The sequence below is a fragment of the Ornithorhynchus anatinus genome, chromosome 7, assembly GCF_004115215.2.
Source record: "Ornithorhynchus anatinus isolate Pmale09 chromosome 7, mOrnAna1.pri.v4, whole genome shotgun sequence".
Taxonomy (NCBI): Eukaryota; Metazoa; Chordata; class Mammalia; order Monotremata; family Ornithorhynchidae; genus Ornithorhynchus; species Ornithorhynchus anatinus.
Window position 1 is genome coordinate 42,814,277 of NC_041734.1, and position 25,721 is coordinate 42,839,997.

Here is a 25,721-nt window from a genome sequence, read left to right on the forward strand (position 1 = left end):
CACCCTCAACATCAATGAGCTCACCTGTCTGAACATATAGCTTGCCAACGGTTCATCGAGACTAGGATGGTGATCGATGAACGTAAAGAGGTCAAGGCCTGATCCGTGTTTCTCCATCACTAGCTGGAAAAAGCCTTCATTTTCAAATACGCCCAGAACCTGAAAAGAGAAGAACGGGACTGTAAGTTAACTGCCAGGTTTTTCCTTTTAAAAATCCTATCCCTTTTAGATTTTACCTGAATTCATCCAGAAGGTATTTTAACAGATCTAAATACCGCTATACGGATATTTCAGCCGTAGCGCCGTACCTTAATTATATTGGGATGCTGAATCTCTGAAAGAATTAGAATCTCTCGAGTAACTTTTCCTAATTCGGGATCTTCTACCCAGCAGTCTTCTAGTATCTTGTTCTTCCAAATAAACTTCACCACAACCTTCATGCAAAACACAGAACAATCTTAATTACTTCTCTTTACTTGTACTTTCGTGACTTTTATGAAATAACTAAAAGCATTCCAAGTTTCTAATGATAATAAGAAGAATGGTGGTATTTGTTAAGCGCTTACTATGTGCCAAGCACCGTTCTAAGCACTGGGGTAGATGCAAAGTAATCAGGTTGTCCCACGTGGGGCTCACAGTCTTCATCCCCATTTTACAGATGAGATAACTGAGGCACAGAGAAGTTAAGTGACTTGCCCACCGTCACACAGCTGATGAGTGGCAGAGCCGGGATTCGAACCCATGACCTCTGACTCCCAAGCCTGTGCTTTTTCCACTGAGCCACGCTGCTTCTCTGAAGACGAGGAGAGTGGTGGGTCTGTTGGCTATGAAGGGGGAGGGAGTTCCAGGCCCAAGGGAGGACATGGCCAAGGGGTCGGCGGCGAGGTAGACAAGGCCGAAGCAAAATGAGTACGTTGGCAGTAGAGGAATGAAAGGTGTGGGCTGTATTGTAGTAGGAGATCAGCAAGGTAAAATAGGAGGAGGAGAGCTGACTGGGACCCTTATAAACCTAGGTTTTTTCAGTGTCAATGAGCCTAATTTTCCAAATTTCTAACATTATGCCCCAATAACTTTGGAAAGAACATGAATCATTCCAAACCGCTAGGAGACCAATTATTGTACAGTACTGCTGCACTCATGATCCCAAGTGTCTCCCAAACTTACAACCAGACACTGGCAAAATTAGGCTTATTATTTTTATGGCGGAGGGACATATTGCCAGTTCTTAATGATTTTTTCCATTAAACGGCCCACAAGAGATCGGCTCGGCTCGGCCACTGTCTGCTGTGTGACCTTAGGCAAATCACTTCACTTCTCTGTGCCTCAGTTACCTCATTAGTAAAATCATTTCTATTAATGTCTCCCCTCTCTAGACTGTGAGCTCGTTGTGGGCTGGGAATGTGACTTTTTATTGTTGTATTATACTCTCCCAAGTGCTTAGCACAGCGCACTGCTCAATAAGTAGGATTGACTGACTGACATGGACTGGGTTCAGTTAGCTACCCCAGTGTTTAGTATAGTGCCTGGCACAAAGTAAGCACTTAATAAATACTATTTAAAATAAAAAATGCAAGTTGATCACTAATACACAAAGCCACCAATACCACATCACCCAGGAGGCAGTGCAGAATAGAGGAAAAAATCTGGGCCTTTTGAGTGTCAGGAAACCCAAATTCTAAAACCCTGCTCTGCCCCAGACCTATTGTGGAAACTAGGAGCCGGGCCAGTCCCACGCCTGGAGATGAGTGATCGAATCAATCGATGGTATTTACTGAGCGCTTACTACGTGCAGAGCACTGTACTAAGCGCTTGGGAGAATATAATAGAGTTAGCAGACAAGTTCCCTGTCCACAACGAGTTTACAGACCAAAGGGAAGGGAAGAATAAAATATCCATTCGCGATAAAAAAACAGCGAAAAGCCCTTCTCTTTCATCCCCCAAAACTACATAAACAATTAATAATTAATTAACAAATAAGGGAAAGTCTTTACCTCTTTGTTTTCTTCTTTATTCTTGGCAGTCCAAACGAAGCCAAAGGCACCGCTGCCAATGGGAGTGAGGGTATTGTAGTGCTCTGAATATTCTCCCTCACAAGCCTTCAATATTTCCATCTCCATAACTCTGGGGGGATCATCAAACCATCGTTTTGTTCTCATTATCTAGAACAGGGAGGGACAGAGACCCAAAGCTCCGTAAGCCAGCAAAACGGTCAATAAGAAACAAGTGAGAAAAGTCAAGGTGACAAGAAATGGAAAGAGAGAAGAGACATATTTATTAGCAAACTTTCAGAACCCCTCGGCCTTTGCGGGGGTTAGAAAAATGATTTTTCCTTTTCATCTCATTCTGTTCATTTTCTTTGTCTTCCATTTTTGTACAACTTGTAGTAGTTTTCCTATCTCTTTCTCTGTCACCAGGCCCCAATCTCACCTCTGATCCTGACCCTCGCTGGGCTCCTACCGCTCCTCCTCTCCACTAACGAGTGGAGCCGAGAAGGGGCCAGAGCGAGCCGGGGACAGTGGTTCCTCTCTGGCATCCTGGCCCAAGCCTCCGGCCCCCAGCCGGCCCGTTTGGAGTCAGGACGCTACAGAGGCGATGCTATCCCGACTCCCGCTTCGGCCCCAACCCGCGGGCTGGACGCCTGCCTTGGCCAATCGGGGCAAAGGAAAAGTGAGGCGCCGGACCGAGGTTGAGGTCAGATCTGGGGCTCCTCTGACTACCCGGCCCCGAGGAGAACTGGAAGATCCCGGAGGCAGCTAAGGCTTCCATCGAAGACAGATTGTGAGGCCGGGCTGGGGGCCAGGGAGCATTCAGGAGGCCTAGGAAGCTGTTCTACACACACCTTCCAACATTTAATTTCTCGGTGGTCTTCTCCCGTGAAAGAAAAGAAGAGAGTGTGCGAGCAAACATTAAATGTACCCCCACCAAGATAACCAATCAATGGAGAAGAGTCCCCAATCCCCAAGCGTCTGTGTGTGGGTGTGCTCGTGTATGCTCTGCACATAGTAAACGCTCAGTAGATACGACTGATTGAAATACGATCGAGTGTGTGCGCGGGTGGGTGTGTATTGTTGTCGATATGGCATTTGTCACGCGCTTACTCTATGTCAAGCACTGTTCTAAGCGTCGGGGTAGATACAATCAGGTTGGACACGGTCCACGTCCCACATGGGGCTCACAATCTTAGTCCCCATTTTAAAGATGAGGCAAATAAACAAATGATGGTGTCTGGTAGCACTTACCATGTGCCAAGCGCTAGATACAAGGTAAGCAGAGGTGGGGCACCCAGTTTAATCCTCACTTTACAGATGAGGTAACTGGGGCACAGAGAAGTGAAGTGACCCACCCAAGGTCACCCAGACGACGAACGGCAGAGCCGGGACCAGAACCGGGTCCTCCAACTCCCAGGGCCGGGCTTTTTCCATTTAGCCACACTACTTCTTTCTTCTATCGAGAGAGTCGGATTTGGATCCTTCAACAAAATCTCCTTATATATTTATGCCCTCAAGCCACCAGGGACCCAACTAGAAATAAAATTGCATTTTATCTTGGATACCTACTTCTCCTAGGCTGAATCCAGAAACCTCCACTATGGACTGGGACGAACTAGGCACACTGGAGAGGAAAAGCTGAGTCCTCGCTGTTGCTTCCTTATGACTCTGAAAGAAGTCTTTCCCCACCCAACAGCAAAACAAGGCCGCGGGGTCTTTCAACTCCACCCGTTTCACTTCAAACTGCATGCCTGAAGAAGTAAAAGCAATCTGACAGTTATAAACAAAAATAAACACACATTCATAGCAAAAAAAAAAAATGAAGCCTCTAATCAACACAAGAATAAACTAACTACAAAAGGACAAGTATTTAAGATGAGCTTTCAAACCCTTACTCCCTGAGGCATGGAAAGTTATTCTAGAAATGTGCTATTTCCCCAGAAAGGTAACCCTAGATTAAAAACGTGATTCAGCCTCAGGCTGCTCTGATCTATAACTTCAAAGGTCGGTCGGTCAATCGTATTTATTAAGCGCTTACTGTGTGCAGAGCACTGTACTGAGCACTCGGGAGAGTACAATATAACAAGAAACAGGCATATTCCCTGCCCTCGGCAAGCTTACGGTCTAGAGAGGGAGACAGGCATTAGTATAAATAAATTAGAGATGTGTACAAAAGTGCTATGGGGCTGGGAGGGAGAAGGAATAAAGAGATCAAGTCAGGGAGAAGAGGAAAGGAGGGCCTCTTGGAGGAGATGTGCCTTCAGTAAGGTTTTGCAGGCGGGGATCTGTCAGACGATTAAAAGAGATGGACAGTCTGTTAGTTAAAATGCAAACATTTAGGTTGGTACGAAGTCCCTTTCACGGAGAACTATGAGCAGATCTGTATTATCCAAGATCATCAATTCAGACAAGTGACAAGTTGTTTGATGTCTTCACCAAGAGGGTACTTCATTGTCCTTTTTAGAAGCCATGCACTTTTCGTCCGGATAAGTTCTTTCTTGAGTAACCATAATTTCATTCAATCGCATTTATTGAGCGCTTACTGTGTGCAGAGCACTGTACTAAGTGCTTGGAGATTATCTTATATCTACCCCAGAGTTCAGAAGAGAAGCAGCATGGCCTAGTGGAAAGAGCACGGGCCTGAGAGTCAGAGGACCTGGGTTCTAATCCCGGCTCTGCCACATGGTTCTGTGTCACCCTCGGCAAGTCACTTCACTTCTCTGTACCTCAGTTACCTCATCTGTAAAATGGGGGTTAAGATTGTGAGCTCCATGTGGGACATGGACTGCGTTTCAACCTGATTAGCTTGTATCTTCCCCAGGAGTCAGTACAGTGTCTGCCAGAGTGCTTAGTACAGTGCTTAACAAATGCCACAAAAATAATTTTCAAAAATGGAGAACAAGCATGCAGGAGAATCCAAAAAGCTTATCAAAATCCCATGCTTTGCATGGGCAAATCCAACAGCTTCAGACCAAATCTGAGTTTATGCAAAATCATTACATCGCTCAATCGTCTTTTATTTTTGAGTGAAAACGTAACAGGATTCATTCACACCGTTCGATCCATCCGTGTTCTGGATTTTTTTTTTTTAATGCTCATTCACTGTGTAGACCCAACCGGGAAACAACACGGGAGGAAAAAACTCATTTTTATCAATATCAGGTATGTTATCGATATCAATTTATTTGACAATATAAAGACGAGAAAATAACTACAATTTCTCCGGAGACGATTTAGAGAGTAACGTGGATCAAATTCATCATCATCGCCAATGGTATTGAGTATTTACTGATTGTGAAACACAACTATGTGCTTGGGAAAGTACAACGGAAGCCAGGCACAATCAAACTGCAGTCTAAAAAAGTGCAGTTTAAAAAAATTAATTCTCAATATTTGGGCTACTTAGGTCAAGAAAGCTATAAAACAGGCCCAGGACTTTGATCTTTGATTCCATCTACAGTGTCGAATTTACAGAGTAAACCAAAAAATTCGCCTTTTGCATCTCTTGCAGGGGATGAGACTGAAAGACAATAAACCACATCAACGCACTTCAAAATGGAGTACTGCCTGAAACGTAAAACTTCTGGGAAGTAAAAGGGAAATGCAGAAAGCAAGTGACAGACTGCAACTTCTGCCCAGATGGAGTTGATGCAGAATCAGGATAATCATTTTGGTATTTGTTAAGTGTAGGATGAGGTGCTGCAGTACAGAGAGCGAGAGAGCGCTTCAGGGATCCAACTGGGAGACGCATCACGGTGTATTGGATAGAGCACAGATCGGGGAGTCAGAAGGACCTGGGTTTTATTTCCAGCTCCACCACTTGCCAGCTGTGTGACCTTGGGCCAGTCACTTAATACCTCCGTGCCTCAGTTCCCTCATTGTAAAATGGGGAATCATTCATTCATTCATTCAATCGGTATCTATTGAGCGCTTACTGTGTGCAACGCACCGCATTAAGACTCGGGAGAGTACATTATAACAACAAAGAAACACACTCCCTGCCCACAACAAGCTCACCGTCTAGAGGGGTAGACAGATATCAACATACATAAATAAAGAAATAAGACTGAGAGCCTCTTGTGGGACATGGATTGGGTGCGACCTGATCAGCTTGTATCTATCCCAGTGCTTAGTAGGGTGCTTGGCACATAATAAGCACTTAATACATACTATTAAAAATAAGAGAACAAAACTATGGGTGGGGCTGCCTTTCTGATTATTAACGAGGAAGGGGAAAGGGAAAAAAGGAGGTGAGAGATGACAGAAGCTCATGAGAGTCACCCGGCTCACCCGGGGGTTAGATGGGATCCAGATTGACTCTTTTCTTTTTTTTATGGCATTTGTCAAGCGCTTACTATGTGCCAGGCACTGTTCTAAGTGCTGTGGCAGAGGAATGTCCGTCTCACTCCCAGGCCCGTGGTTTAACAATAACAATGTTGGTATTTGTTAAGCGCTTTCTATGTGCAGAGCCCTGTTCTAAGCGCTGGGGGAGATACAGGGTAATCGGATTGTCCCACGTGAGGCTCACGGTCTTCATCCCCATTTTACAGATGAGGTAACAGAGGCACCGAGAAAAGTGAAGTGACTTGCCCAAAGTCACACAGCTGACAGGTGGCGGAGCAGGGATTAGAACCCATGACCTCTGACTCCTAAACCCGTGCTCTTTCCACTGAGCCGCGCCGCTTATTCCCATGTTCCTCGATGGGAAGGGATCGTCTCTATCCGTTGCCGAATTGTACATTCCAAGCGCTCAGTACAGTGCTCTGCACATAGTAAGCACTCAGTAAATATTATTGAATGAATGAATGAATGAGTGAATGTTCCACCATCCAGCTCCGAGTGGAGAAGAGAGTCAGTCTGGGGGAGGAGAAGGGAAGGAAGGAGGAAGATCCCTACCTTTGAGTGTGGAGTCAGATTTGAAAAGCAGGATGGGTATGAGGAGTTGGGGTTTGTGAATGTTCATGAGATGTTCATCCCCTCGATTCTATTTATTGCCATTGTTCTTGTCCGTCCGTCTCCCCCGATTAGACCGTAAGCCCGTCAAAGGGCGGGGACTGTCTCTGTTACCGATCTGTACATTCCAAGCGCTTAGTACAGTGCTCTGCACATAGTAAGCGCTCAATAAATGCTATCGAATGAATGAATGAATGAATGAATGAATGAATGTGGAGTCAGGGAGGCGGAGAAAGGGTCGGTAAGCCCCCGGGCTTCGTTCTGCCAACCTGCCTCGGCAAGTGGCTCTTTGACCACAACGCTGGGATGGAGCCTTAGTCCTTCAGCCCCTTGTTGGGTAAACAGTGTCATCACCTGAGCGGTGAATGCACTTCCCGGGCCAGAAATCCACATCCAGGTCCATCCCACCCACCATTACCTGGATCTGGCCCTAAATGGTGGCATCTGGGTGCAGAGCTGAGGGGAGGCCAAGTAGAACCAGGCCACCTCCTCCTCTAGACTGTAAGCTCATTGTGGGCAGGGACTGTGCCTCTTTATTGTTGTATTGTATTCATTCATTCATTCATTCAATAGTATTTATTGAGCGCCTACTATGTGCAGAGCACTGTACTAAGCGCTTGGGATGAACAAGTCGGCAACAGATAGAGACAGTCCCTGCCGTTTGACGGGCTTACAGTCTAATCGGGGGAGACGGACAGACAAGAACAATGGCACTAAACAGCGTCAAGGGGAAGAACATCTCGTAAAAACAATGGCAACTAAATAGAATCAAGGCGATGTACAATTCATTAACAAAATAAATAGGGTAACGAAAATATATACAGTTGAGCGGACGGGTACAGTGCTGTGGGGATGGGAAGGGAGAGGTGGAGGAGCAGAGGGAAAAGGGGAAAATGAGGCTTTAGCTGCGGAGAGGTAAAGGGCCCAGCCCCTAGGAAAGTGCCTTGCGCACCGCGAGCGCTCAATAAATACAACCGACTGCGTCGGAGACTCACCGCTGGTTCACTTGAGCCATTAACTCGTGCAATCTGGGTGCGCCCGGCTCAGCCCTCTCCCAAACGGGGGGACCCTGGAGGTCGGCAGGTCATTTGAACCTGGTCCAAATTGGGCCCGATTCAGTTTTTTACCACCCCAGCCAAGGAACTCTGCTGATTTATAGTTTGAACCCACTTTTTTTTTTCTTTTTAGGGTATCTGTTAAGCCCCTACCACGCGTCCAACGCTGTTCTAAGTCCTGGGGCAGATGCAAGTGAATTAGCTTGGACACAGTCCCTGTCCCACAGGAAAACCGAGGCACAGGGAAGCTAAGTGACTTGCCCAGTGTCACACAGCAAGCAATCGGCAGAATCGGGATCAGAACCCTGGTCTTCTGACTCCCGAGGCCGTGTCCTTTCCACTAGGCCAGCTGTAGTGTGTGCTTTACGGAGGGGGTGGGGAATCAAAACTCCTCCATTAAGAGCCTAAATTAAATTTATGTCTTTGGATGTTTCCCAATGGCAGAACTAGATTTTTTGGCATCTGGGGCGAGTTTTGAAGCTGGGGTTTTGTGACAATCCTTCAGCTTATGAGTATTCACGCCTCGGGCAAGGCAGAGGGAACAAGGAGGCCCAGATACGCGACGCTGTTCAAACAGCACCTCTCCTCAACCCCCGCGTTCCCGATGAGGAGGCTGGAAGAGAGAGAAGGGACCCAAAGGCCCAGTCGTAAAAATACCCTGTTCTGTCACTGGTGAGTGCCAAAAGAAATATCTTTTCGGGAAGGATGTTTTAAAGCCCTTTGTCTATTCCAGAGAATAACGAAAAGTCTTCAAATTCCTGCAACGCCTCCACGTGACAGACAGTGGGAATCAGGGGGAGGGAGAGCGGGGAAGCTATTTCCGTGATATAACGAGTGAAAGGGAGAGAAAGATAATTTTAGGCAGCTTCGCTGTTATGATTCACCATAGCCTGACTGCAGGATGATCCTTGGGTAGAGTAAGAGAAGTTAGGGTCAGCTGAAAGTTATTTCACGTTACTTGTCCGTTTCGGTCGCATACTGATGCTCACACTGGATAGTGGGATAAACAAATAGCATAACTGGACTCTGCTCTTTCTCGGTAACTCCGAGAAGGGCAAGGTAATCCATGAAACCTACATCCGGGAATCATTGAAAAGTACTGAATGTTAACCAAACTTGATAAACTACCAAAGCTTACAATGCCTAGGAGATGGATTTCTGAACTGTGAATTTAAATAAGAAAGAAAACAAGAGAGAATGTCTTTCCCATGAGAAGTACCATGCAATTTCATCAAAATATTCAAAATCGAATCTTTCGTATATATGAATTATTCATTTTCAATCACGAGCAAAAGCCCAAAGAGCTTTATTACCCCAATGCGCTTTTTTTTTCCACATACCCCACTGAAAAACCCTGAGGCTTGGAAATATTAAACATCCACTATAATTGAGTTTCTGGTTTCAATTTTCTTAATTTCCTTCTGGAAACTTATTGAAAAGCCAAAGACTTCTCAAAAACATACAGGTCCCCATAAATCCCTTTCACTAAAATCACTAGCTGGAGAAGGAAAGAAGAGAAAATGGCAGGAAAGCCCCCGAATGCAAATATCTAATCAAGTAGCAGAATACAAAGACAGACCTGAAAGGAAGCACCTATTGCTGTTCACGTCAATGCAACGGAGGAAATCAATGTGCAGATCGGGCAGGTGTAAGTATTTCTTTTTTCCCAAATGCTTGCATGTGATTAAAAGAGGGCAGAAAATTATATGATTTACTTACTGAGTCTAGCGCCATCTCTGTGATAGCAGCTTCCCGTATAACTGCCTTCCAAAATCTCAGACTTCACATCAGGTATTTTGGCAGTCGGCTCACTGGAAGTCTTCACCGGGGTGGACGTCGCCTGAGTTTTCAGTCTCTGCTGCACAGGCTTTGGACGAGCTGAGAGACCGTCACTGTTCCGTAGAAGGCCCTCACCTTCACTCTCTTCAAAGTTCTTACAAACCTCCGAGGGATCCTCATCATCATCTCCCAAGCAACCGTCACCGACCTGTCCGATTTGACTCTCAATTGAAGAGGCGTCGGTCAGTTTTAAGGATCCGGGCCTTCGAGGGGCGTCAAATATCGGACTAGGAATATTCTCCTCGCTTGTATCGGCGTCCCCCACGAAGGAAGAGCTTGCCCTTAGGTCGACTGAAGTGGCCCATGAGCCTGAAACCGCTCCTTCGATGACGTTCAGCTCCAAATCCTTGAGGTCGCCACAGATAGCATGCACCTTAATGTCCGGTCCATTCGCCTCTTCAGAATTACTGGCAGCACCCGACGTTTTACAATCTATAGGGAGTCTTGCGTGACCACCATAAATGCCACCGTCTCTCACGCCACACATAGACGGTGGATCTGCTCCAGACTCAAAGCGAGAGCGTCCAACGGTCCAAACCAAGTTTGGTTTCACCAACTGCTCCATGATGGCCGAAGTCTGCCGCTCTGGTCTGGAATCGCTCATCATCTCCTGCCACGGTTCATCTTGAGTGGGGGTTCCAAATGAGATATTAGAAGCATTAGAATGAGGACCAATCGAGTCCTTTGTCCCGCTTTCTATGCCCCGTTCTTTTCCGTCAGGAGTAAAAGCTTTTTCGGAATATCCTTGAGGGTCTTCGAGGTCTTCTATTTTCGATATTTCACCTAGGTGATGGCCTGAGGTCTCTCCACTGTCGACCGATTCCCGCCGAGCTACCGGAAGCAGGCCGCCAACACGGACGTTTCTGTCCTCAGGCTGAGTTTTGATGGGCGGTGAACCTTCGTTTGGGTCTACGGAGAATTTAAAACTTGAATCTAAAATCGATGGTCTCGTATCGGTTTTTCCGGGAAAATGTCCATCGGGAAGGCTCGGATGTGTGTTACTCTCCTCCTTGTACGTTCTACTCTGCTGGTTCTCAGACAGAGGCTGTTCACCATGGGTTGGTAGATTCTTCGCAGTGAGGCCGTCCACACTAAAGAAATTAATATTGATTTCACAGTTACATCAGACTGCAAGATGAAGGGAATACAGGCAGTGTTGGGGCCTGTACCGCTCCACTGTTCATCTGAAACAAGTTAACTGGAAATCTTGAGGGAAAAAGTTTTTTCCCATAATATTTTACTGGAATTTTTTTAAACTACTCCTTGCGGAGAAGTTAAAAATACAGATTCAGAATATTTTCACCGGACAAATCCAAACAATCAATATTATTTACTGAAAATCACTAAAGCACTTTGATACTCACGCCAGGCCCAAGGTACTTCTGCAAATATTTTTTTACTCTACTATTTCCCCTAGCCCTAATCTATCTTAATGTCTGACTCCCCATCGACTGTAGACTATAACCTAGGGGCAGGATCATTAATTCATTCATTCAATAGTATTTATTGAGCGCTTACTATGTGCAGAGCACTGTACTAAGCGCTTGGAATGCACAAATCGGTAACAGAGACAGTCCCTGCCCTTTGACGGGCTTACAGTCTAATCGAGGGAGACGGACAGACAAGAACAATGGCAATAAATAGAATCGAGGGGAAGAACATCTCATTAAAACAATAGCAAATAAATAGAATCAAGGATCACATCTACCTGTTGCACTGCACTTTGTCAGACACTCAGTACAGTGATCAGCACACAGTAAGCACTCAATAAATACTACCGATTGACTGCCTACTGTGTGCGGAGCTCTGAACTCAGCACTTGGAAGCGCACAATAGAATTACTACCCGTGATCCCTGGCCTGAAGGAGTTTCCAATCTAGCAGGAGAGATAGACACTACAATAAATTACCGAAGGGAGGAAGGAAGAAAAAGAGATATGTACAGAAGTTACTTTTTAAGTAAGAATACATCTCCACCCCTGTCGTCTCCCCCTCCCTTCAGGCTCGCATCTCCTCCCGCCTCCGGGACGTCTCCACCTGGATGTCGGCCCGCCACCTAAAACTCAACGTGAGCAAGACTGAGCTCCTCATCTTCCCTCCCAAACCCGGTCCTCTCCCAGACTTCCCTATCACCGTGGATGGCGCGACCGTCCTTCCCGTCTCTCCGGCCCGCGATCTCGGTGTCATCCTCGACTCGTCTCCCTCGTTCACCCCACGCATCCTATCCGTTACCGAGACCTGCCGGTTTCACCTCTACGATAGCGCCAAGATCCGCCCTTTCCTCTCCACCCAGACGGCTACCTCACTGTTACGGGCTCTCGTTATATCCCGGCTAGACTACCGTGTCGGCCTTCTCTCTGACCTCCCTTCCTCCTCTCTCGCCCCGCTCCGGTCTATTCTTCACTCCGCTGCCCGGCTCATCTTCCCGCAGAAACGATCTGGGCCTGTCGCTCCCCTTCTTAAACACCTCCAGTGGTTGCCTATTGACCTCCGCTCCAAACAAAAACTCCTCACTCTAGGCTTCGAGGCTCTCCATCACCTTGCCCCTTCCTACCTCTCCTCCCTTCTCTCTTTCTACCGCCCACCCCGCACGCTCCGCTCCTCCGCCGCCCGCCTCCTCGCCGTCCCTCGGTCTCGCCCGTCCCGCCGTCGACCCCCGGGTCGCGTCCTCCCGCGGTCCCGGAACGCCCTCCCTCCTCACCTCCGCCAAACTGATTCTCTTCCCCTCTTCAAAACCCTACTTAAAACTCACCTCCTCCGAGAGGCCTTCCCAGACTGAGCTCCTCTTCTCCCTCTACTCCCTCTGCCATCCCCCCTTTACCTCTCCGCAGCTAAACCCTCATTTTCCCCTTTTCCCTCTGCTCCTCCACCTCTCCCTTCCCATCCCCACAGCACCGTACTCGTCCGCTCAACTGTATATATTTTCGTTACCCTATTTATTTTGTTAATGAATTGTACATCGCCTCGATTCTATTTAGTCGCCATTGTTTTTACGAGTTGTTCTTCCCCTCGACTCTATTTATCGCCACTGTTCCCGTCTGTCCATCTCCCCCGATTAGACCGTAAGCCCGTCAAACGGCAGGGACCGTCTCTATCTGTTGCCGACTTGTTCATCCCAAGCGCTTAGTACAGTGCTCTGCACATAGTAAGCGCTCAATAAATACTATTGAATGAGTGAATGAATGAATGAATGTTGGTATTTGTTAAGCGCTTACTATGTGCAGAGCACTGTTCTAAGCGCTGGGGTAGGTACAGGGTAATCAGGTTGTCCCACGTGAGGCTCACAGTCTTAATCCCCATTTTACAGATGAGGGAACTGAGGCGCAGAGAAGTTAACTGACTTGCCCACATTCACACAGCTGACAAGTGGCAGAACCGGGATTCGAACCCCTGACCTCTGACTCCCAAGCCCGGGCTCCTTCCACTTAGACGGGCTGTATGCGAGTATGAAAATCAGTGTTTTGGGAGTTACGGGTACTTAAAATTCTTAGGTGGCACAGCGGCACTAAAATGGCATTTGAGGGATACAAGTTGAGGAGAGTGGAAACTAATCAGGGAAGGTCTCCTGGAGGCGAGTTGTTTCAGAAGGGCCTTAAAGATGGACATCCATTTGTGGTTTCTGAGAAGTGGGGAGACGTGGGCAGAAAGACATTTTTTAAAAAATCCTGGGTTCTAATCCCGGCTCCACCACCTGTCTGCTGTGTGACCTCGAGCAAGTCACTTAACTACTCGGTGCCTCCATTACCTCATCTGTAAACTGGGAATTAAGACTGTGAGCCCCAACTGGGACGCGGACTGTGTCCGATCTAATTAGCTTGTATCTACCCCGGTGCTTAATATAGAGCTTGGCACATAGTAAGTACAAATACCATAAAAAATACTCCACCCTTTGCCATGTTATCTCAGTGATATACATAATAGTGGTGAGCACTGATATCCTGAAAAAGCACAGGATAATAATAATAATAATGGTATTTTTTAAGCGTTTACTATGTGCCAAGCACTGTTCTAAGCAATGGGGTAGATACAATAATAATAATGTCGGTATTTGTTAAGCGTTTACTATGTGCAGAGCACCGTTCTAAGCGCTGGGGTAGACAGAGGGGAATCAGGTTGCCCCACGTGGGGCTCACAGTCTTAATCCCCATTTTACAGATGAGGGAACTGAGGCACAGAGAAGTTAAGTGACTTGCCCACAGTCACACAGCTGACAAGTGTCAGAGCCGGGATTCAAACCCATGACCTCTGACTCCAAAGCCCCTGCTCTTTCCACTGAGCCACGCTGAGGTAATCAAGTTGTCCCATGGGGGGCTCACAGTCTTCGTGGCTCAGTGGAAAGAGCCCGGGCTTGGGAGTCAGAGGCCATGGGTTCGAATCCCGGCTCGGCCACTTGGCGGCTGTGTGACTGTGGGCAAGGCACTTCACTTCTCTGTGCCTCCGTTCCCTCATCTGTAAAATGGGGATTAACTGTGAGCCTCACGTGGGGCAACCTGATGACCCTGTATCTACCCCAGCGCTTAGAACGGTGCTCTGCACATAGTAAGCGCTTAACGAATACCGACATTATTATTATTAATCCCCATTTTACAGATGAAGTAACTGAGGAACAGAGAAGTGAAGTGACTTGCCCAAAGTCACACAGGATAGTGATCCTTTTACTTTTTTTGGAATACCTTCTACCTAATTTCCTTGAGGTCTGGATCAGCAGACTCCTCTTCCAATTTGCGGGGTTCGATAAATACTCTCATCGTGCCGGATAAATATTCTAATATTGCTGAGGAACACTGCTCAGAGATCGGTTAATATACACGGAATGCTGTAAAACGATATTGGATAAAATCACGGTAATATGAATAAGGAACGAGAAACTAACCCCTCCCGGTGAAGTGGAGGCAGAAGAGGGTTTTTAAGAAAGTGTGACCTTGGGCAAGAAACTTTTTTTTTATGATAACTGTTAGGAACTATACTAAGGGCTGGGGTAGATACAAGATAACCTCATCTGTACTTTGATTTATTGAAACTATACCAACCTTCTACTGTCAATCAATCATTCAGTGGAATTTATCTAGCATTTATTTTGTGCAGAACATCGTTCTCGGTGTTGGAGAGGGGTCAATAGAGTTGGAAGACATGACCCCCGCTGCAAGGAGCTTACGGTCTCGCAGGGGAGACAGACAACACGATTAATCCCAGTTAAGGGAAAGAACCGAGCCTAAGGATACGTACGGAAGTGCGGTCGGGGTGGCGGCGGGGCGTTGAGTTCTTGAGTGAAGCAGTCGGAGAGGAAAATACGGTGGGGGGAGGACTGACAACTTTAAATGGATTTCGAATGGAAAATCCTCCCTCCAGCTCTCACCGGAATTCTTCAGGTTTCTCCCGAAGACGGTAAACCCCTTTGGGATGGGGAACGTGTCTACTAACTCTGCTATATTGTCCTCTCCCAGATGTTGAGTTCGGTGCTCTGCACAGAATAAGCACTCAATAAATACCATTGATGATGACAATGAAATGTTCTGTGCAGAGCTAGGATGTCCCTAAGATTTATAAGGAAGCCAGCAAATGGGCCGGAAAAAAAACTTCATCCGGGCATCGCTCCAGCTCCACCTCTGCACACTGGGCATCTGTGGGGTGGCGTGGCCGTAGCAGTCACGTACCGCGCCCGGGCATCGGGACACAAGGTAAAGGTTTATTCTGTCCATTCCCCATCCCGGGCTAAAGTCGGAGACATTTATGAAAGGAACGGTCAAACATCCAAGAGCAAAACGGCCAATAGATGGATTAGAAAAAGTGGCCGCTGCACTTACGTCACAAAAACGCAGACCACCGTGAAGTAATTCAAAGTTATATACCGTGGGACGACAGGCTTGGGTCCTAGTGAGTTCGAATTTAAAATTTCTCCTCAAAATATTTTGTCAGGGCTGGCTTCCAAAGTACAACAGAAACATCAGTTGGGGTAAGGACCTACCCTGCCGCAGATGTTCCTGGAGGGGTCGAAGGGTTTGAAGGAAGGCCGCCCCCATTCCTAGGTTGGGCGTGAGCCCTAACCGACAGCTCTCCTCTTTCGCATCCGGCAAGCTTCAGCTTCTCACTCTGTGATCGGACCTCATCTCCAGCAGGGAAAATGTTGACCTCCGGAACTAAGAGCGACACAAGAAAAACCACATTTCCACCTGCCCGCCGGTTTCCTACCGTACCCGCACACGATCCCCATTTTTTAGAGAGCCCCATAATGGGCAGGGTGCAAACACGTTCTTCGGACACTTCCTTTTCTGTCAGATCGAGGAGCAGAATTAGAAAAATACATAAACCGAAGTGGCCGAAGAGCAGCTTGTGAGGCACACGCGGCTTTTCGGTCATTCGGCTGGAGTATTTCATTGCTTACTACGTGGCGAGCGCTGCACTGAGAAACAAAATAATCGGGTCTCACAGGCTGAGAGGGAGAGCAGGTATTGAAAACCTATTTTGGCACAGAGACGTTAAGTGATTTGCTCAAAGTCACACGGCAGACAAGCGCCACAGCCAGGCCGGGCTGCTTCTCAAACTCAAATGTGTCTCATAAAGCCAGGATCACAGTGTGGGGGCCAAAGTCTCTGACTCTGCAAAGCAGATAGCACAGTCATTCTCCCTGCAGTTCTGCTGCTGAGTAGTGGCTTGGGCCATGAGTTAAAATACTCAATCACCAACCCTTCAAAAACAAGCGAAAAAACCCCTTCCGTATCCCAGAGAAGATGCTATTTTGTACCCATCGTGCTTCCACATCTGTGAACACCGTAAACTCTCACGCAGCTGAATATGAAATGTGACAAGAGGCACTCGGGAGGGCTGAAAACATCCCGCCTCCTCCCGCAGCACTTACTATGTGCCGAGCACTGTGCCGGGCTTTGTACTAAGCGCGGAGGTAAGCACAAGGTAATTGGGTTGGACACGGTCCCTGTGCCGGGTAGGGTTCACGGTCTTAATCCCCATTTGACAGATGAGGTAACTGAGGACCCGGAGGAAGTGAAGTGACTCGTCCAAGGTCACGTAGCAGACATGCGGCAGAGCCAGGATTAGAACCCGTGACCTTCTGACTTCCAAGCCCATGCTCTATCACCGCAGCCCTGGTCTCCAGGATGAAGGCAGGGTATTTTTAGCTCAGCTCTGTTGGAATTCCGGGCCCGCGGGAGGGAAAAACGGCCAGCCTGAGTCATGCTTTCGATCTATGGCTGGAATCCAGGGGCCCTCTCTCACCACACCCCGGTCCTCGACGAGAAATGGGACCCAGGCATGGACCCGGGCATTCTCTGACTTCAGGTGGTTTTTTTTTTAATCAATTATTCAAAATAGAGCCGGTCCCGATCTTTCCGGAGGGCTGACGGTCATCTGCATAATCACTTGCAGACAGAGCCTCGGTGCAATAGGATTTCTCGACTTTTTCTCCCCTTTCATCAAGGCCCATTTCAGAAGAACTACAGAATCGGATTGGCTTTTGTACGAGTCCTGTAATCAAATCCACTGTAGTATTTAATCAAACGTTAAGCCCTCGTTTATATTAAAATGTAAATATTTTGCTTACACTAAGAACTCGTTACTTTTAATAGCCACGTCTGTACCGAGCAAGCGTGTTTCTCTAAGATAATTTTCGATTGAAATACCATTTTTGAGGTGAATCTCCACGGAGACGGCTTAATTCTGATGCTAGATGTACGGGCAAAAAGAGCCACATCGCTACCAGAATAACAATGTTGGTATTTGTTAAGGGCTTACTATGTGCAGAGCGCTGTTCTAAGCGCTGGGGTATAATACAGGGTAATCAGATTGTCCTGTGTGAGGCTTACAGTTAATCCCCATTTTACAGATGAGGTAACTGAGGCACAGAGAAGTGAAGTGACTCGCCCACAGTCACACAGCTGACAAGTGGCAGAGCCGGGATTCGAACCCATGACCACCGATTCCCAAGCCCGGGCTCTTTCCACTGAGCCACGCTGCTTCTCGACAGAATCGATCGATGGTATTTTTTGAGTACCTAGTGCGAGGAAAGCACTGTACTAAGCATATGGAGATTAAAGCAGAAACAAAAAAAATGCGGTTCTGACCCTCGAGAAGGCTTATATCACTAATTAGTCCCCCAAGCCCAGGAAGCTTGGCATCAGGTTCTGCATCTAACTGACAGGTAGTTTCTTGGGCTTTTCCAACTCTCCATCCCTTTTTCCCACCAGAGTAACCCCTGGAAAAATCCCTAAAGTCCAGGCAGGTCTACCCAGGATAGAGGGAAGGCGGGGGGGGGGGGGGGGCTAGCAGAGAAGCAGCATGGCTCAGTGGAAAGAGCACGGGCTTTGGAGTCAGAGGTCATGGGTTCAAATCCCGGCTCGGCCACTTGTCAGCTGTGTGAATTTGGGCAAGTCACTTAACTTCTCGGTGCCTCAGTTACCCCATCTGTCAAATGGGGATTAACTGTGAGCCCCAGGTGGGACAACCTGATTCCCCTGTGTCTACCCCAGCGCTTAGAACAGTGCTCGGCACATAGTAAGCGCTTAACAAATACCAACATTTAACCACTAGGCATCAGTAGTGCACTGCCAAGAATAAACCAGAAGAGAAACACGCGCGGAACCAATCTAATTAAGTGGCTGCTTTGTCTTCCCAACTCAGCTCTTGGTACAACAAGCATCCGTTACTAAGCTTCTCCATTTTGAGGAGTTGGAAATCAGGCCGGTAATAGTGGCATTATTAAGAAAAGAATCTGGAAACTCTCTTTTACATTTTTTCATCCCGCCATCAGGTTTGCCAGGTGGGGGATATGGTACAATCAACAAAAAAATTACAGTAACTACAGCACGAACTGTTCCAAAGATCTCTTCCTAGAAGCTTTCACCCCAGTGGCTTAATAAGGAGGTGACAACCAACTCTAGTCTTCTCTCTCGAAAGAGACAATGCAGACTAGAGGTAATGGAGACCAGAACTCAACTTAATGCAGAGGTCAGCATGAGGGCTGGTAAAAAACCGAGACTAAATCCTGAACTGGCAGGACCACATCTTGTCGACCCATAAAAACAATAATAATTGTGGTATCTGTTAAGCCCTTACTATGTGCTAGGCACTGGGAAGCAGCGTGGCTTAGTGGAGAAGAACACGGGCTTAGGAGTCAGAGGTTGTGGGTTCTAACCCCGGTTCCGCCACTTCTCAGCTGTGTGACTTTGGGCAAGTCACTTAATTCTCTGTGCCTCAGTTACCTCATCTGGAAAATGGGGATCAAGACCGTGAGCCCCACGTGGGACAACCTGATCACCTTGTATCAACCTCAGCGCTTAGAACAGTGTTTTGCCCACAGTAAGTGCTTAACAAATACCATAATTTATCTTTTTACTTTATCTTACAAGCAAATCAGGTTGGATACCAGCAAATCGGGTTGATACAACTACGCTCTTGCTTGAACCGGAGTAAGCAGTAGGCAGTGTAAGATTCTCCACCTCCTTGGGGTTGTTCTTGTTCCAGGAGAGTGAAATGGCAGGTTTTTTGGGGTTTTTTTGGTTGTGCTCAACACCTTTTTTTAATGGTATTTTTTAAGCATTTACTACGTGCCTGGCACTGTGCTAAGCGCTGGGGTAGATACAAGCTAATCAGGTCGGACACAGTCCTGGTCCCACACGGGGCTCACGGTCTTAATCTCCATTTCACAGATGAGGTCACCGAGACACTCCCTCTCAGGGTCGCACCTGGAGACTTTCCAGTACTCTATCCATCACGACTGAGGGAGGAAGAGTCAAGCAGAGGCCTAGCCATGCCATTCCTAGCTTGGGCAGTGGCTAACGAGCGGAAAGCAACCTGCTGCGAGTCAAAACTCCCCCGTGCTGGGCAGCAGCGGCACGGGAGAGAGTCGAGGGTGGAGACTCAAATTTACCACGTGGAAGGAGGCAATAGTAAACCGCTTCCCTTATTTTTACCAAGAAAACTCTACGGATCCACTACCAGAACGATCGCAGATGGAGGTGGGGCGCTCTGGGAGAGACGTGTCCACGGCATCGCTTACTGCTACTGTTCTCGTCCGTCCGTCTCCCCCGATTAGACCCAAAGCCCGTCAAAGGGCAGGGACTGTCTCTATCTGTTACCCATTTGTACCTCCCAAGCGCTTAGTAGAGTGCTCTGCACATAGGAAGCGCTCAATAGACGCTATTGAATGAATGAATGGCGGGAGACGACTCGACAGCGTAAGACATGAACTGAGGCACAGAGAAGTGAAGTGACTTGCCCAAGGTCTCGCAGCAGATAAGTGGTGGAGCCAGAATGAGAATCCAGGTCCTGCTGACTCGCGGGCCCCTGCTCCATCCGTCAGGCCACGCTGCTTCTCACCTTAATTTGTATTTCTAGGGGGCTGGAAACAGACACACCCACACTTTCCCTGTGTGCGGGATTAATCTCGTCCTGGGACGGTTGACAGCAGGAGAGGTAGGGAGAGACTGGCAACGTGGAAGATCAGCGTGGCTCAGTGGAAAGAGCAAGGGCTTGGGAGTCAGAGGTTATGGGTTCGAATCCCGGCTCTGCCACGTCTCAGCTGTGTGACTGCGGGCAAGTCACTTCACTTCTCTGGGCCTCAGTGACCTCATCTGTAAAATGGGGATGAAGACTGTGAGCCTCATGTGGGACAACCTGATTCCCCTGTATTATACCCCAGTGCTTAGAACAGTGCTCTGCACATAGTAAGCGCTTAACAAATACCAACATTATTATTATTATTTTCCAGCGACCACCACTCTCCCACAGCGACTTACTGCCAAAGTCTACTGCATCTCTATCCTAGGAACTGGCCCAGGCCTGGCCAGCACCACCCCTCCTTCCCTCGTCCCATATCCCACAGAGAAGCAGCGTGGCCTCGTGGTCAGAGCGCGGGCCTGGGAGTCGGAAGGATCTGGGTTCTAATCCCAGCTGCTCCACTTGTCTGCTGAATGACCTTGGGTGAGTCACTTGACATCTCTGTGCCTCAGTTACCTCATCTATAAAATAGGCATTGCGACGGTGAATAGGGACTGGGACTGGGTCCCACCTGATCGACTAGTATCTACCCCAGTGCTTAGTACGGTGCCCGGCACGTAGTAAGTGTTTATCGAATACCATAAAAAAAAATCTGAACTGAAAAGTGCTAGGACTCTGGGACTGGCCAGAGGCTGCGCCCCAGCAAATATCAGCATTTATCGATTCTACCGCCATCCTGAGACTTTCCCAGATCCCTGCCAAGATCTCACCTGCTTCCAGGCCTCTCCGATACCCCGGCAAATTCTAGAAAGCCAAGGTCCTATTTTTAATGGCAGATCTGAGCTCAAGAACACGGTTAGGATTCAAGCAGGATTAAACTTTTCCCTTATCCGCTTCCAGAAGATGAACCGATCTTCCGGCTCTGTTTGAACTTGATCGCTGTTGTTTATAATAGTTATGCTATTTGTTAAGGGCTTACTGGGTGTCGAGCATTGTTCTAAGCACTTCTGCTAGTTACACAATGGCAAAGAAGGTTAAACTATAAAATCCTACGTAGGGAGCTCATTTAAATGGCATTCAGCAGCTCACGTCTCAAAAGGAGAATTGTTATTAAAATGTGGTATTCGGTAGAAAAGATAGCCGGATCTGCAAATGTCTGCCAACTTCGGGAGTGAAAATCTACTTTGAGCTCAATTATTCATTTATCTCAGCCAAAGAGGGGGTTTTTTTGGCTTAAATAGCTGTTTGGTTAAATCAAGGAGATTTTGCCCTGAATTCAAAGGATAACCTGTTTGGGAGGACCTAACCACGGATCAAATTATCTGGGAGGAGATTGATCGACATCAGGAAGAAGAGTCGGTCATTTTCAGCAACTTGGCTCCTCCTCAGTTCAAATTAAACAGTGGGCATAATTGTGAAATGGACTAGCACCATTTCTTTAGCAGTTTTAAATTGGCATCTGAGTAAGTCTAGTCTGATTCAAAGTTCACATGTCTTGTTACTTTTCATCTCCCAAGCGCTTAGTGGAGTGCTCTGCGCAGTAAGTGGTCAAAGAAATACCACCGCTTGATCTAAAAACAAAGGATCGTGAAGATCAATAAATACCAATAAATTGGAATTCAAATGTGCTAATACTGATGATATTATGTGCATCGGGAGTCAGTAGGTCATGGGTCCTAATCCCAGCTCTGCCTCTTGTCTGCCGTGCGACTCCGGGCAAGTCACTTCACTTCTCTGGACCTCGGCTACCTCATCTGTAAAATGGGGATTAAGACTGTGAGCCCCATGCGGGTCCCAACCGATTTGCTTCAACTCACCCCAGGGCTTAGTGCAGCGCGTGGCTCCTAGTAAGCACTTAACAAATACTACAATTATTATTATAACTTTCCATCACACCGTTATCGTTCGCCATTTACCTTCAGCGCTGCTAGCTAGATGCCAGTCTCCTGCATGGCTCTTCTTCCTCTCCTCAGCACTACTCATGTTTTCCATCTCTAGGCAATCAACAAGATGGACCAAAGGCAAGGAACTGTCATCCACTGGGTCCATATAGTTGTAGAACCCAGGAATCAGGACCGTGATGCTCTAGAAAAGAGCGCATTCAATATTCAAAAGCCAGGCCGAGTCCGCAAAGGTCGGGGGTAAAGAAGAAATGCATATGCGTGAAATAGATGGACCGAGTATATAAAACATCAAATTTTCCATTAGCCTACTGAAAATGTTTTTCTTCAAAAGCTCTACCAGGCCTTTCACGCCTTTAAACTGCTTTATCCTTAATAACTTCCACCACCTCTTGAAGGATAAGGAAAGCATCACGTGCCGCTTCTAACCTCTCCGACTCTGAAATCCCAGACTTCGACAACCACCACTCGCCTTCGACAACCCGCCTCCTCCTTCACCCTCTTCCCTCTAACTCTGTTCTCTCCCAAGTGCTTTTTACACAGCGGGGCCTCAACGAATACTACCGATAAAGACAACTGATTGATCGACCGTCTGCTGCGTTTCCTGTTCCACTTTCCCCTGATAGACCTTCCTTCCCTCACATACCCTCTGTAGAACTGCCACATTGTGGCTAAGGGATCCACTGTACAAAGAGAACTCTAGCTGGGCATAAATGATTCACACGGTGGTGTTTGCGAGGCTGCATTTGTGTGGATGGGGGGATGGCGGGGGCGGGGGGGAGACAGGAAGGAGCAAAAATAATTGCAGTTTTTCAAGAAGGAAAGAAACGATTAGCAGCATGCTTCCACTACCTATGAAATATAAATGCTAGATCAAAGTCCGACATGCTGCACCATGTCAGGGTGGGGGGTAAAACAGCCAGAAGCTGGGGGATGCTTCCCGGGGAAGGTGTCTGGTCAAAGGGACCACCTACTTTGTCTCCTCTGGTTGACGGGTTCAGGAGGAAATGACAGTAATAAGTGGGGAGGCCCACAGAGGCTACCACAAGGGCTATCCTGGCAACGACCTGCCCGTCTACGGAGCCACTCGGCAATTTGCGGTGATCGCTCTGGCCATAAAAAGGTTTTGTCTGTAAAATTCACAAGGGTTCACGCCCCACAAATCTTTGAGACTAGACTGAGTCTCATCCATCATTTATGACAAGGCTGCATCGTTTAACTACCCGATAGGTTTTTATAGATGGGTCCTTTTAAGGATATTTCTTTGTCTCTTGGGTTGTTTCATGCAAATGTCAACGTCTGTCAAAGTGTCGTGTTCTCCGGTTCAAAGCAAAAGCATCAACAGATAAGCGCACGGCCCCATTTTCTTGCTCAGTAGGGAAAAATACACGTAAATGAAACAGCAATCTTTCTGAATTCGCCTGGAGTTACGGAGACAGGTACAGGAGGAGCTGCACGATCATCAGCGATATCCCCAAACTCTAACCAGAGCTGAGATGATGTCCATGTGATGGAGCAGAAGAGCAGTAGAAAGGGAAACTAAAAAGAGAAACCGACTTCTATCCTCTCGCCAACTGACTGTTCTTTTATCTCCTCCTGCTGTAACTCCTCTGCCTCTTCTTGGACTCTCAGTGGAGACCCCAAATTCTAGAAGACTGCAACCGGTAGGGGCTGTTTTCTACTCTCGGCTCCTCTACTTGTGGGAGCCAAGCAAAGAGAGAACGGCAGGAGTTCGGAGAAAGAGAAGCTCCAGACACTGGTTACCACCACCTCCATAACCGTAATGGGCACCGGAGTCACCGTCATTGCGCGGAGAATCCACACAGACCAATCCCAGGGAGAACCCGGAGGCCCCATTCTATCACACGTGTAGCAAAAATCCTCACCTTCCCTATCAGCTCCGACCTTTCATAACCAAACAACATTAAGGCAAAACTGTTGTTGATGCCATAGATGGTTCCATCCGGTAGAAGAGTGATGAGGCCACTGATGGTGGTGAAAACCCAGATAGAAGCGGAGAAAAAACAGTAGTCTGAAGGGGGTTCTGTTTTCGTCTCTTCCGGTTCCCCTTCTGGGATCCTGGGTTTCAGTTTTAAACTCAGAGGAAAGGTAGTGCCCTCCTTGGCTCTCCCAACGGTTCTTTGAACTTCGAGATTCTGAAAGAAAAGCGAAAAGAGTTGAAGTACGCAGCTGCCAAACACACTTTCTCTCTCTCTGTGTCTCTCTCTCCATCGTCAGCTAAGAAAAAGCCCCAGTTGTAACTTGGAGGGTTCGCTTCAAGTTCCTAACTAGAGTAGAGACCAATATTCGGCTTCCGATCGGCAGAATCCTTAAGAACTACTCGGAGGGCTAGCTGGAAAATTCCCTGGGCACCTTCCAAGAACCGCGTGACCATTATCAAGCACAAACCGCCGAGTACAAAATTTCAATCGAATCAATTTGTTATAGAAAATGAAATCCAATGGGAAAAAGTGGCTAGAAAAATAATAGCCCAGAAGAAGCCGTTTAGTCAGAAAAGGCCTTCATTCCTCCCCTTCACCCTCCCTTCTACATTGCCTTTACGCTTGGCTCTGTACTCCTTAAGCATTTGATATTCAGCTCACCTCCAGTCCCAAAGCATTTAAGTACATAACAATAATAATAATAATAATAATAATAATAATAATGTTGGTATTTGTTAAGCGCTTACTAGGTGCAGAGCGCTGTTCTAAGTGCTGGGGTAGATACGGGGTAATCAGGTTGTCCCATGTGAAGCTCACAGTCTTAATCCCCATTTTCCAGACGAGGGAACTGAGGCACAGAGAAGTGAAGTGACTTGCCCACAGTCACACAGCTGACAAGAGGCAGAGCTGGGATTCGAACCCATGACCTCTGACTCCCAAGCCCGGGCTCTTTCCACTGAGCTATGCTGCTTCTCAAAGTACGTATCCCCAGCTCCTCCCATTCCCCCATCAGAATTCTAATTTAATGCCTGTCTCCCCTTCAAGACTGTGAGCTCCTTGTGGGCCAGTAACGCGTCTACCGAGTTGACCGTATTGTTCTTTCCCAAGCACCCTGCACAGTGCTCAGCAGCACACGGTAGGAGCTCTATAAATACTACTGATCGATTGATTGACAAGGTCATACCTTTGGGATTTTCTTGCCAGGAGGAGGAATCTGCACGGAAGGAATCAGGTCGGCGATCTGTAACCCAGCGACTTCCTCCGAAGATGTATAACCATAGAGTTGAGCAAAGAAGAGGTCACAGGATGTTATCTTTCCCTAAAAGAAGAGTCCACGTGGCACGGCCACTTTAGTCACTATTGGTTCCCCTTCAACCTTCCACTTGATCGAACTTCAATTTCTCCCGATAGGAACATACATACATAAGACTTGACCCCATATTAAGACCGTAACACATTTCTCTGAATTCTTCTGTGGACTCAGAGAATTTTCGGGCACTATCTACCAGACGAGATCTCATATCTACGTGGGAATCCAGATTTCAATTATCAGTCAACTCAGCTGACTTTTGCCGTAGTCTTTTCTATCTCTATA

General features: G+C 47.3%; 1 protein-coding gene across 4 annotated transcripts in view; it reads right to left on the minus strand.

Annotated features, from left to right (window-relative positions):
- Positions 1-25,721, minus strand: part of PASK (PAS domain containing serine/threonine kinase) — a 49,199-nt gene that overhangs the window by 6,773 nt on the left and 16,705 nt on the right. For all 4 annotated transcript variants that reach the window (XM_039912625.1, XM_029069501.2, XM_007669176.3 and 1 more), the window contains 9 exons: positions 25,311-25,445; positions 24,071-24,340; positions 22,200-22,368; positions 15,800-15,971; positions 9,716-10,926; positions 3,558-3,739; positions 1,992-2,159; positions 309-434; positions 25-159 (listed from right to left, as the gene is read on the minus strand). In XM_039912625.1, coding sequence (XP_039768559.1) covers positions 25-159; positions 309-434; positions 1,992-2,159; positions 3,558-3,739; positions 9,716-10,926; positions 15,800-15,971; positions 22,200-22,368; positions 24,071-24,340; positions 25,311-25,445 — 2,568 coding nt within the window. The remainder of the gene's footprint in view (positions 1-24; positions 160-308; positions 435-1,991; positions 2,160-3,557; positions 3,740-9,715; positions 10,927-15,799; positions 15,972-22,199; positions 22,369-24,070; positions 24,341-25,310; positions 25,446-25,721) is intronic.